This window comes from Entelurus aequoreus, linkage group LG14 (assembly GCF_033978785.1).
Source record: "Entelurus aequoreus isolate RoL-2023_Sb linkage group LG14, RoL_Eaeq_v1.1, whole genome shotgun sequence".
Classification (NCBI taxonomy): domain Eukaryota; kingdom Metazoa; phylum Chordata; class Actinopteri; order Syngnathiformes; family Syngnathidae; genus Entelurus; species Entelurus aequoreus.
The window spans coordinates 50491967-50506966 of record NC_084744.1 but is presented as its reverse complement, the minus strand read 5'-3'; the positions used below and the strand labels follow the sequence as shown (position 1 = coordinate 50506966).

The 15000-nt window shown below is 34.3% G+C and overlaps 1 protein-coding gene across 1 annotated transcript in view; it reads right to left on the bottom strand.

Annotated features, from left to right (window-relative positions):
• The window catches only part of LOC133664292 (follistatin-related protein 4-like), a 47723-nt gene that overhangs the window by 1303 nt on the left and 31420 nt on the right, over positions 1-15000 (bottom strand). Inside the window, exons 4-6 of the mRNA XM_062068801.1 lie at positions 7483-7617; positions 6958-6984; positions 1656-1774 (exon numbers count right to left, since the gene is read on the bottom strand). Of these exons, the coding sequence (XP_061924785.1) occupies positions 1656-1774; positions 6958-6984; positions 7483-7617 (281 nt within the window). The remainder of the gene's footprint in view (positions 1-1655; positions 1775-6957; positions 6985-7482; positions 7618-15000) is intronic.

The window sequence follows — 15000 nt, the reverse complement described above, 5'->3', positions numbered from 1 at the left end:
ATTTGTAAATTAAATTATAATATTAGGAGTAAATTAGTAAATTAAACTCTTAATATGGGGGGGGGGGGTGCGGGGGATTGGTGGATAACACATATTATATATTGGTATCATAAATGAGTTTTATTATGCCATTATTATTTAATTTGTCATTTTACTTCATGTATGATTTAATCGTATGTTATTTTTTATTTTATCTCACTTAAAAATACATTTGCAATTTGCACATAAAAATAACAATATAATGTAATGTAATGTAGAATGATAATAATACTACTAATAATGGATTAGATTTACAGAAATATATGAATAATTATTGATTTATTTTTTATTTTATATATATATTTGTTAGATTTTATAATTTATTTATTTATATAAATATATATATATATATATATATATATATATATATATATATATATATATATATATATATATATATATATATATATATATATATATATATATATATATATATATATATATATATATATATATATATATATGTATGTATATACTGTATATATATATAATAATAATAATAATACCTGAGATTTATATAGCGCTTTTCTAAGTACCCAAAGTCGCTTTACATGTTAAAAACCCATCATTCATTCACACCTGGTGGTGGTAAGCTACTTTCATAGCCACAGCTGCCCTGGGGTAGACTGACGGAAGCGTGGCTGCCAATTTGCATATATGATATATTTTTTAAATTGATATTTATAAAGCTATCTTTGAGCAGAACATTTGTATTTTTGTATATATATATATATATATATATATATATATATATATATATATATATATGCTATTTATATTTCAATTGATATTAATAAAGCTATATTTGAGTCAAATTTATATTTTGTCCAAGCAGAACATTTATATGTATATATATGTATATATATATTCATATATATATATATATATATATATATATATATATATATATATATATATATATATATATATATATATATATATATATATATATATATATATATATATATATTAAAATATACTATTTTAATTGATATTCGTAAAGCTATATTGGAGTCTTTCTGATATAATATCAAATACATATTTTGTCCAAGCAGAACATTTGTATTCATATTTGTAAAATAAATTATAATATTAAGAGTAAATACATTATTTTATATGATGTCATTGCTGTACAAACAATATTATTGTGCAGTAATTATGTAAATATTCTGTATTTTATTTGGCATTATTAATGAATTCCCATTTATTGTCAATATGAGTGTTCTATTATGCAATAATGGGACTTTTATGTTTCATGTTGTCATGTTTACCGTGACAAAACAATGAGTGAGAAAATGACTGAGCCAGCGTTTCCCCGCCTTGAAAAGTGCACAAAGTGCTTTTTTTTTTTGCAGCAGGAAGTGGCTAACACGTCGCTTATTGGCTTTGTATTGATCTCAAATAGAATCACCGGCGCCTGTAAAACACCGCGCCTCTTTGCGGAACAAGCAACTTTTTGCAGACTTTTCGTCTGCTTCCTCGCCGGATGAGAGTAATCCCATTACATTTAGTAATCCCTTTACATCTAAGACGTGCTGTGACCACGGGGAGGTGACGGGGAAGAGCGGCTAATCCTGTAAGGAAGTACGTTGGGGAGTAGATCAAACTGGTCTTACGTATGTCGCCACGATCCTCTCTGTCCTTTTCATTTGTCTGTGGATCTCACACTGGCCGGGCTGCAGGATGGTCACGCCCTCGTCGGAAAACACGTAGAACATGTTTCCCACGCTCAAACCTCAAGCACGACAAGAAAGAATCAAAACTACGACATGCTAATGTATATTAGCATGTCGTACAATGTAGTAATGTTGTCGCATGTAGTAGCATGCAGTACTAGGATGTGGTACCATGTAGTACCACGTAGTAACATGTAGTAGCATGCTGTAACATGCAGTACTAGGATGTGGTACCATGTACTACAACGTAGTAACATGGAGTAATATGTAGTAGCATGCTGTAACATGCAGTACTAGGATGTGGTACCATGTAGTACCACGTAGTAACATGTCGTAGCATGTAGTAGCATGCTGTAACATGCAGTACTAGGATGTGGTACCACGTAGTAACATGTAGTCCATGTACTACCACGTAGTAGCATTTAGTAACATGTCGGACTAGGATGTAGGAACATGGAGTAATATGTAGTAGCATGTAGTACCACGTAGTAGAAAGTAGTAACATGTCGGACTAGGATGTAGGAACATGGAGTAATATGTAGTAGCATGTAGTAACATGCAGTACTAGGATGTGGTACCATGTAGTACCACGTAGTAACATGTAGTAGCATTTACTAACATGTCGGACTAGGATGTAGGAACATGGAGTAAAATGTAGTAGCATGTAGTACCATGTAGTAGAAAGTAGTAACATGTCGGACTAGGATGTAGGAACATGGAGTAATATGTAGTAGCATGTAGTAACATGCAGTACTAGGATGTGGTACCATGTAGTACCACGTAGTAACATGTAGTAGCATTTACTAACATGTCGGACTAGGATGTAGGAACATGGAGTAATATGTAGTAGCATGTAGTACCACGTAGTAGAAAGTAGTAACATGTCAGACTAGGATGTAGGAACATGGAGTAATATGTAGTAGCATGTAGTACCACGTAGTAGAAAGTAGTAACATGTCGGACTAGGATGTAGGAACATGGAGTAATATGTAGTAGCATGTTGTAACATGCAGTACTAGGATGTGGTACCATGTAGTACCACGTAGTAACATGTAGTAGCATTTACTAACATGTCGGACTAGGATGTAGGAACATGGAGTAATATGTAGTAGCATGTAGTACCACGTAGTAGAAAGTAGTAACATGTCGGTCTAGGATGTAGGAACATGGAGTAATATGTAGTAGCATGTAGTAACATGCAGTACTAGGATGTGGTACCATGTAGTACCACGTAGTAACATGTAGTAGCATTTACTAACATGTCGGACTAGGATGTAGGAACATGGAGTAATATGTAGTAGCATGTTGTAACATGCAGTACTAGGATGTGGTACCATGTAGTACCACGTAGTAACATGTAGTAGCATTTACTAACATGTCGGACTAGGATGTAGGAACATGGAGTAATATGTAGTAGCATGTAGTACCACGTAGTAGAAAGTAGTAACATGTCGGTCTAGGATGTAGGAACATGGAGTAATATGTAGTAGCATGTAGTACCACGTAGTAGAAAGTAGTAACATGTCGGACTAGGATGTAGGAACATGGAGTAATATGTAGTAGCATGTAGTACCACGTAGTAGAAAGTAGTAACATGTCGGACTAGGATGTAGGAACATGGAGTAATATGTAGTAGCATGTTGTAACATGCAGTACTAGGATGTGGTACCATGTAGTACCACGTAGTAACATGTAGTAGCATTTACTAACATGTCGGACTAGGATGTAGGAACATGGAGTAATATGTAGTAGCATGTAGTACCACGTAGTAGAAAGTAGTAACATGTCGGTCTAGGATGTAGGAACATGGAGTAATATGTAGTAGCATGTAGTACCACGTAGTAGAAAGTAGTAACATGTCGGTCTAGGATGTAGGAACATGGAGTAATATGTAGTAGCATGTTGTAACATGCAGTACTAGGATGTGGTACCATGTAGTACCACGTAGTAACATGTAGTAGCATTTAGTAACATGTCGGACTAGGATGTAGGAACATGGAGTAATATGTAGTAGCATGTAGTACCACGTAGTAGAAAGTAGTAACATGTCGGTCTAGGATGTAGGAACATGGAGTAATATGTAGTAGCATGTAGTACCACGTAGTAGAAAGTAGTAACATGTCGGACTAGGATGTAGGAAGATGGAGTAATATGTAGTAGCATGTTGTGGCACGTAGTACCACGTAGTAGAAAGTTGTAACATGTCGGACTAGGATGTAGGAACATGGAGTAATACGTAGTAGCATGTTATAACATGCAGTACTAGGATGTAGTATAATGTAGTAGAAAGATGTAGTAACATGTCGTAGTAGGATCAATCGATCAATGTGTAGTACCATGTTGTAGCATGTAGTAACATGCTGTACAAGGACGTGGTATCATGTAGTAACGTGTAGTACATGAATGTAGTATGACATAGTAGCATGTATTACTAGTATGTAGTATCATGTAGGAACATGTAGTAGGATGTAGTATCATGTAGTAGGATGTAGTATTATTTAGTAGCATGTAGTAACATTGAGTAACGTGTATTACAAGAATGTAGTATGACGTAGTAGCATGTATTACTAGTATGTAGTATCATGTAGGAACATGTAGTAGGATGTAGTATCATATAGTAGCATGTACGAAGTTGTAGTAGGATGTAGTATCATGTAGTAGGATGTATTAGTATGTATTAGTATACAGTGACATGTAGTAGCATGTAGTAGGATGTAGTATCATGTAGTAGCGTGTAATAGCATGTGGTAGTATGTACTACATACTACATGTTGTAACATGTAGTAACATGTTGTAACATGTATTACTAGTATGTAGTATCATGTAGTAGGATGTGGAAACATGTAATAGCATGTAGTAACATGTAGTAACATGTAGTAGCATGTAGTAACATGACGTAGGATGTAGTAGCATGTAGTAACATGTAGTAGGATGTAGTATCATGTAGTAGGATGTAGAAACATGTAGTAGCATGTATTAGTATGTAGTGACATGTATTACTAGTATGTAGTAGCGTGTATTACTAGTATGTAGTATCATGTAGTAGGATGTAGAAACATGTAGTAGCATTAATTACTAGTATGTAGTGACATGTATTACTAGTATGTAGTATCATGTAGTAGGATGTAGAAACATGTAGTAGCATGTATTAGTATGTAGTGACATGTATTACTAGTATGTAGTATCATGTAGTAGGATGTAGAAACATGTAGTAGCATTAATTACTAGTATGTAGTGACATGTATTACTAGTATGTAGTATCATGTAGTAGGATGTAGAAACATGTAGTAGCATTAATTACTAGTATGTAGTGACATGTATTACTAGTATGTAGTATCATGTAGTAGGATGTAGAAACATGTAGTAGCATGTATTAGTATGTAGTGACATGTATTACTAGTATGTAGTATCATGTAGTAGGATGTAGAAACATGTAGTAGCATGTATTAGTATGTAGTGACATGTATTACTAGTATCATGTAGTAGGATGTAGAAACATGTAGTAGCATGTAGTAACATGTAGTAGGATATAGTATCATGTAGTAGCATTTAGTATCATGTATTAGTATGTAGTAACATGTAGTAGCATGCCGTAACATGTATTACTAGTATGTAGTATCATGTAGTAGGATGTAGTAACATGTAGTAGCATGCAGTAACATGCATTACTAGCATGTAGTATCATGTAGTAGGATGTAGTAACATGTAGTAGCATGCAGTAACATGTATTACTAGCATGTAGTAACATGTAGTAGGATATAGTATCATGTAGTAGCATTAATTACTAGTATGTAGTATGATGTAACATGTAGTAGGATATAGTATCATGTAGTAGCATTAATTACTAGTATGTAGTATGATGTAGTATCATGTAGTAGGATATAGTATCATGTAGTAACATGTAGTAGGATGTAGTAGCATGTAGTAGTATGTATTAGTATGTAGTGACATGTATTACTAGTATGTGGTATCATGTAGTAGGATGTAGTAGCATGTAGTAGTATGTATTAGTATGTAGTGACATGTAGTAGGATGTAGAAACATGTAGTAGGATGTAGTAGCGTGTATTACTAGTATGTAGTATCATGTAGTAACATGTAGTAGGATATAGTATCATGTAGTAGCATTTAGTATCATGTATTAGTATGTAGCAACATGTAGTAGCATGCAGTAACATGTATTACTAGTATGTAGTATCATGTAGTAGGACGTAGTAACATGTAGTAGCATGCAGTAACATGTATTACTAGCATGTAGTATCATGTAGTAGGATGTAGTAACATGTAGTATCATGCAGTAACATGTATTACTAGCATGTAGTAACATGTAGTAGGATATAGTATCATGTAGTAGCATTAATTACTAGTATGTAGTATGATGTAGTAACATGTAGTAGGATATAGTATCATGTAGTAGCATTAATTACTAGTATGTAGTATGACGTAGTATCATGTAGTAGGATATAGTATCATGTAGTAACATGTAGTAGGATGTAGTAGCATGTAGTAGTATGTATTAGTATGTAGTGACATGTATTACTAGTATGTGGTATCATGTAGTAGGATGTAGTAGGACGTAGTAATATGTATTAGTATGTAGTGACATGTATTACTAGTATGTAGTATCATGTAGTAGGATGTAGTAGGACGTAGAAAAACATGTAGTAGGATGTAGTAGTATGTATTAGTATGTAGTGACATGTAGTAGCATGTAGTAACATGTAGTAGGATGTATTAGTATGTAGTAGCATGTAGTATCATGTAGTAACATGGAGACGACAGTAGATGGACTTGTGAGGTTATTTACAAACAAGACAAAAAGTATAAAATAAAAGGATGATAAACGTTTTACTGCGTTACTTACCTTGTATATACTGTGTGTATATATATATATATATATATATATATATATATATATATATATATATATATATATATATATATATATATATATACACATATATATATATACATTCTCGTTACTACATGCTACTAGAATGAATGTATTTACATCACAGCTGCACAAAAGATGCATGCATATAGTAAAATAATATAGTAAAAATATAGTAAAATATGTATGATTAATGTAAAAAAATATGATCATTGTAAAATAATTATGATTATTGTAAAAGACGTAATATTATATTTATTGTAAATGAATTATGATGATTGTAAAAGGTATGAATATTGTAAGAGATGCATGGTGATTGTCAAAGACGCATGAATATTGTACAATTGTTTACCTTCTTCCCTCCACAGAATGTTGGCAACTGCATCAGACGGGAGAAAGAAAAGAAAAAAAAAAGATGAAAGAGGAAGAAAAGATACATTTTTCTTTGAAATGTAAGATGAAGACACGGTCATTATACGTCATGACCATTTTCCAAATCAAAGATCTCATTGCAAAACATATAATAAAGATCATTTCGAGTACAGGAGTGTTGTGTATTTTCAAACTTAATGCAGACAACCGTGGTCAAAGATCATCTATAGCAAAGGAATGTTGACGTGTTTCTAAGAACCAAATCAAAGATCATCTCCAGTACAAAAGTGCTCTTGTGTTTTTAAGAACTCATTGCAAAAATAGAGAATATAGAATATAAATGTTGGCGTGTTTTTAAGAACCTACTGCAAAGAAACACTGGTCAAAGATCATCTATTAAAGAGGTGCTATTAGAAAAAAAACAGTGAGATGCTCTACTCGGATTTCTGAGCACGTTTGTGGGGGAGGCAGCTTCTCCCTCTGAGGCAACAACTGAGGAACTCACGCGTCTTCTTGGCCGAGTCCTCCACAAACAAGGAGGAGATGTCCTCGTCCACGCCCACCTCGTTCTTGGCCATGCAGGTGTAGGCGCCCGTGTCCTCGTAGCGCACGCTGCCGATGAACAGCTCGCTGCCGTTTGCTGCGAGGACAAACACACGCCCAGATTTAATATCAATATTCCGCCAATCAGGAAGTAACGTCAAGTGTAACCTTTTACTATGAAGCCACGCTGTTAAATAAGCAGGGGCGTCCGTGATGGCGTTGCTTGGAAGGCAACGTATGTTGCTCCAAAACCTGTGTGTACCTTTCAGCATTAATGGTGCCGTCACACTTTTCCACTTTGCATCAGTCCATTTTAGATGAGCTCGGGCCCAGGGAAGCCGGCGGCGTTTCTGGGTGTTGTTGATAAATGGCTTTCGCTTTGCATAGTAGAGTTTTAACTTGCACTTACAGATATAGCAACAAACTGTAGTTACTGACAGTGGTTTTCTGAAGTGTTCCTGAGCCCATGTGGTGATATCCTTTACACACTGATGTCGCTTTTTGATGCAATTCCGTCTGAGAGATCAAAAGTCACAGGCTTGTTGCTTACGTGCAGTGATTTCTCCAGATTCTCTGAACTTTTTGATGATATTACGGACCGTAGATGGTGAAATCCCTAAATCCCTTGCAATAGCTGGTTGGAGAAATGTTGTTCTTAAACAATTTGCTCGCGCATTTGTTCACAAAGTGGTGACCCTCGCCCCGTCCTTGTTTGTGAACGACTGAGCATTTCACGGAAGCTGCTTTTTATACCCAATCATGGCACCCACCTGTTCCCAATTAGCCTGTTCACCTGTGGGATGTTCCAAATAAGTGTTTGGCGGGCGTTCCTCAACTTTCTCAGTCTTTTTTGCCACTTGTGCCAGCTTTTTTGAAACAAATTCCAAATGAGCTAATATTCGCAGTCTATTCAATTGAATATAAGTTGAAAAGGATTAGTAAATCATTGTGTTTTGTTTTTATTTACGATTTACACAACGTGCCAACCTCATTGGTGTTGTTTTTCGTATATTGAGTTGTTTACGTTTGAGACCTGAGGCGATGGTGCAGATGCTCTCTGAACTTTGGAGGGGCGGGGGCGGGAGTGTAGTGGCGGGTTAGTGACGGCGAATGGGGGGCCATCCTGGAGGGACCACTTTGCTGATGGTGTGGCGAAGGAACATGAAAGGCAGCCGCAGCCCTTTGACACCTTTCTAGAAACATCCATAGACGCTCTTAGGAGCATCAAAGCACTTCTTGATGAAAAACCACAAAGGCGTGTATGCTACGGCATGATTGGTTGGCGCGTCTGTGTGACATAATCACACATGTTGACATTTAAAAGCTTTGCGATCATACCTAATTACATTGTCCACATTATGGAAGAATCAGTCATTTACTAGAACATTACCCCGGAACCTTCCATGGGCCGGCTATCTGTGCTGTGACCCTCTGGCCCGAGGATTGATTGAAGCTAAATGACTCGGACGGCAGAAGTCGAATTGAACCAGGAACCCCTTAAATTTCTGAACCCCTCCACCCCAAAAAGCTAGCATAAAACGTTAGCATGCTAACATTAGCATTAAGACATAGGAAAAGTTAACGTTCCTCTAAGATGGCACCAAATATCAAAAGCCCTCATTTTTATGTATAACAACTAGAAATTGCAAAAAATGTTGTGTACAAAACGTTACCATGCACATGTTAGCATGATAACATAGGAAAAGTTAGCGTGCTTCTGAGATGGCACAAATATTGAAAGCCATTTAAACGAATACAATTTGAAAAAAACAAAAAACGTTAGCATGATAAAATTTTATGCTAACTTTTTTTTTCTTCTAAGATGTAGTATCAAAAGCCCTGAGTTTTGGGTCTAAAGAATACAATTTACAAAAAAAAATAGCATAAAATGTTAGCATGCAAACGTTAGCATAACATAGGAAAAGTTATTGTACTTCTGAGATGGCACCAACTACCAAAAGCCATGATTTTTAGATTTGAAAAAAATTTAATTAGCAAAAAAAGCTAGCAAAAAAGTTAGCATGATAACATAGGAAAAGTGAGCGTACTTCCAAAATAGCGCCTCGTATCAATATCCATGATTTTTAGATTTAAATGAAGACAATTAGCAAAAAAGTAAGCAAAAAAAGGTTAGCATACTGATGCTTACTTTAGCATTTAGAATAAGTTAACATAGTTCTAAGATGATGTCAAGTATCAAAATCCATGATTTTTTAGGTTTGACGAATAAAAATGGCTAAAATTTACCATGCGAACGTTACCATGCAGACGCTAGCATGATAACATAGAAAAAGTTATCGTACTTCTGAGATGGCACCAACTACCAAAAGCCATGATTTTTACATTTGAAAAAAAAAAAATTGCTAAAAAGCTACCAAAAAAGTTAGCATGCTAATGTTAGCATGATTACGTTGGCATACTTCTAAGATGGCGCCAAGTATCAAAACCCACAGTTTTTAGGTTTAAAAAAATAAAATTAGTATCAAAAGCCACAATTTTTAGGTTAAAAAAAAAAAATTGCTAAAATTTTAGCATAAAACACTAGCATACAAACGTTAGCATGATAACATAGGAAAAGTGAGTATACTTCCAAAATAGCGCCTCGTATCAAAATCCATGATTTTTTAGGTTTAACGAATAAAAATTGCTAAAATTTTTGCATAAAAGACGTACCATGCAAACGTTACCATGCAGACGTTAGCATGATAATACGGGAAAAGTTTGCGTACTTCTGAGATGTCGCAAATATCAAAAGCCATGATTTTTCGATTCAAACGAATACAAATGGCAAAAATGCTAGCAAAAAAACATTAGCATGATGACATTTTATGCTAGCTTTTTTTTCTTCTAAGTCATAGTACCAAAAGCCCTGATTTTTAGGTCTAACGAATACAATTTACAAAAATATTAACGTAAAACATTAGAATTCAAATGTTAGCATAACAGAAAAAGTTATCGTACTTCTGAGATGGCACCAACTACCAAAAGCCATGAATTTTACATTTGAAAAACATTTTTTTTGCTAAATCGCTAACAAAAAAGTTAGCATGCTAATGTTAGCATGATAACGTGAGCATACTTCTAAGACCCACAATTTTTAGGTTGAAAAAAATTAATTAGCTAAAATTCTAGCATAAAACACTAACATGCAAACGTTAGCATGATAACATAGGAAAAGTGAGTGTACTTCCAAAATGGAGCCTCGATCAAAATCCATGATTTTTTAGGTTTAACGAATACAATTTGCTAAAATTTGCAGACATTATCATCATAACATTGGAAAAGTTAGTGTACTTCTGAGATGGCACCAACTATCAAAAGCCATGATTTTCACATTTAAAAAAAAAAAGTGCTAAAAAGCTAACAAAAAAGTTAGCATGCTAATGTTAGCATGATAACGTCGGGATACTTCTAAGATGGCGCCAAGTATCAAAACCCACAATTTTTAGGTTTAAAACAATAAAATGAGTATCAAAAGCCACAATTTATAGGTTTGAAAAAATTAATTAGCTAAAATTTTAGCAAAAAAACGTTAGCATGATAACATAGGAAAAGTGAGCGCACTTCCAAAATGGCGCCTTGTATCAAAATCCACAATTTTTAGGTTTAAATGAAGACAATTACCAAAAAACTAAGCTAAAAATGTTAGCATGCTAATGCTTACTTTAGCATTTAGAATAAGTTAACATACTTCTAAGATGATGCCAAGTATCAAAACCCACAATTTTTAGGTTTAAAACAATAAAATGAGTATCAAAAGCCACAATTTATAGGTTTGAAAAAATTAATTAGCTAAAATTTTAGCAAAAAAACGTTAGCATGATAACATGGGAAAAGTGAGCGCACTTCCAAAATGGCGCCTTGTATCAAAATCCACGATTTTTAGGTTTAAATGAAGACAATTACCAAAAAAGTAAGCTAAAAATGTTAGCATGCTAATGCTTACTCTAGCATTTAGAATAAGTTAACATACTTCTAAGATGATGCCAAGTATCAAAATCCATATTTTTTTAGGTTTGACAAACACAATTAGAATTTTTTTTAGCATAAATCATTAGCACGCTAATGTTAGCGTGACGAGAATTTGGCGCCAAATATTGAAAGCCATGATTTTTGCGCTTTAACGAATAGAAGCAGAAAAATCTGTTAACATAGAAGAAGTTGACATACTCCTGAGATGTGGTAAAACCATACTTGCTAACCCTCCCGTTTTTAGCGGTAGAATCCCGGTATTCAGCGCCTCTCCCGACAACCTCCCGGCAGAGATTTTCTCCCGACAAACTCCCGGTATTCAGCCGGAGCTGGAGGCCACGCCCCCTCCAACTCAATGCGGACCTGAGTGGGGACAGCCTGTTCTCACGTCCGCTTTCCCACAATATAAACAGCTTGCCTGCCCAATGAACAGAGAAGTTAAACAGGACAATACTGCCATCTAATGGATAGCCATCGGAACACTGAAATTCAAGTATATACATATTTTTTCTATGTAAATAAAAAATATATATACATATATATATATATATATATATATATATATATATATATATATATATATATATATATATATATATATATATATATATATATAGCTAGAATTAACTGAAAGTCAAGTATTTCATATATATATATATATATATATATATATATGTATGTATATATATATATATATATATATATATATATATATATATATATATATATATATATATATGTATGTATATATATATATATATATATATATATATATATATATATATATATATATATGAAATACCCGAGTTGGTGAATTCTAGCTGTAAATAACCACGCCCCCAAGCCCCCCCACCTCCCGATATTGGAGGTCTCAAGGTTGGCAAGTATGGGTAAAACATTTAAAAAAATGTTAGCATGGAGAGCTAACATGCTAGCACATGACCAGAAAAGAGGACATACCAAAAGTAGCGAGGCAGTTCTATAATGCTTCTAGACCAAGTCTGCTATTTATTTATACTAACCATGAGGGAGTCGACGTGATTTGACGCAGTTAGCGCGTCTGTGGCGCCCGTGTGACATAATTACACGCGTTGACATTTTGAAGTGCAATATTTAAACGCAACATCGGGGGGGGGAAAAAAAGAATCCATACTTTGCCGTCATACCTTAATTACGCTTCTGGCACATATTGGAACAATCACTCATTAAATTAGTCTTTGATTTGCCAGCCTGTAGCAATTAGTGCTGCTAATTAAGCTTTGAACCCGGTAAGGGAGCGAGTGGAGCATGGACCCCTGGGGGACCTCAGCCAGCGTTATTGGGCCTCCTTAATGAAAAAATGTACTCCCTCCAAACATGATTTTCTGGAGTTGTCTGCTCACTGCAGAAATAAAAAAAAAAAAATTTCTTTTTAAGAGTTAAAACTAGTGCAATAATTTGTGCGATTAATCGCAAAAAATATTGCACTAATCAAGTGAATTAATCAGGCAAATTATTTTGTCTGCAAAAAAATTAAATGTATGAAATGCGTTAAATTTATATTAAATTCTGACAGTAATAGTGCTTTGTGTCATAAAAAAATAAATAAAGAAATAACAAAATAAAAATATATATACGTTAGGTCAGGAAAAAACACAGGCTATTACATCCCTACAAGCCTGTTTCACAGGTTTCTCTGCTCTTCAGGGGATTTCAGGAATAAAACACAGAAGCTATTTCATCCCTACAAGCCTGTTTCGCAGGTTTCTCTGCTCTTCAGGGGATTTCAGGAAACAAACCACAGAGGCTATTTCATCCCTACAAGCCTGTTTCACAGGTTTCTCTGCTCTTCAGGGGATTTCAGGAAAAAAAACACAGAGGCTATGTCATCCCTAAAAGCCTGTTTCACAGGTTTCTCTGCTTTTCAGGGGATTTCAGGAAAAAACACAAGCTATTTCATCCCTACAAGCCTGTTTCGCAGGTTTCTCTGCTCTTCAGGGGATTTCAGGAAAAAACAGAGGCTATTTCAACCCTACAAGCCACTTTTGCAGGTTTCTCTGCTCTTCAGGGGATTCAGGAAATCCCCTGAAAAGCAGAGAAACCTGCAAAAGTGGCTTGTAGGGATGAAATAGCATGTTTCGCAGGTTTCTCTGCTCTTCGGGGGGATTCAGGAAATCCCCTGAAGAGCAGAGAAACCTGCGAAACAAACTTGTAGGGATGAAATAGCCTCTGTGTTTTTTCCTGACCTAACGTATATTCCGCTCTACCCCGGTATTGAGCACTGTATAACGGATAAACCACAGAAACCTTGACTATATATATATATATATATATATATATATATATATATATATATATATATATATATATATATATATATATATATATATATATATATATATATATATATATATATACATACAAAAAAACATTTAAAACCAGCTAACGCTACATTTTATTTAAAATACTGCTACTTTTAATTAGATTAAAAGTAGCAGTATATATATATATATATATATATATATATATATATATATATATATATATATATATATATATATATATATATATATATATATATATATATATATATATATATATATATATATATGTAGTGTTAGCTGGATTTAAATGTTTTTTTCTTTTTTTTTCTCAAGCTGCTGCGCCTTTCACTGAAGTTTAATGCACGCCTCACATGTTAAAACCCCCCGCCTATTAAAATTAGGCATGGCCCGATACACCATTTCCTCTTCCGATATTGATACCGGAGCCTTTAGTATCAGCCGAATCCGATATTAAGCTGATTGTTGTATGATTTAGTCTAGGGTTGTCCCGGTACCAAAATGTATTTCGATACTTTTCGGTACTTTTCTAAATAAAAGGGCACCACAAAAAATGGCATTATTGGCTTTATTTTAACAAAAAAATCTTAGGGTACATTAAACATATGTTTATTATTGCAAGTTTTTCTTTAAATAAAATACTGAACATACAAGACAACTTGTCTTTTAGTAGTAAGTAAACAAATAAAGGCTCATAATTTAGCTGCTGACATATGCAGTAACATATTGTGTCATTTATCATTCTATTATTTTGTCAACATTATGAGGGACAAACTGTAAAAATTAAGTATTAATCTACTTGTTCATTTACTGTCAATGCTAACTTTCTCTTTTAACATGTTCTATCTACACTTCTGTTAAAATGTAATAATCACGTATTCTTCTGTTGTTTGATACTTTACATTAATTTTGGATGATACTACACATCTACAATTCCCGCCTTCGATGCTGAGTGCCAAGCAGGGAGGTAATGGCTCCCATTTTTTTGTAGTCTTTGGTATGACTTGGCCGACACTCTTAACCACAAAAGAATCGATTCGTTCATGAATGCCCCATCTGTCATTCACACCACTTCTTTGACTAAGTGTTTAAAAAAAAATTCAGTTAAAGCTCCAATGATTGTCACGCACACACTAAGTGTGGTGAAATTTGTCCTCTGCATTTGTCCCATCACCCTTGATCACCCC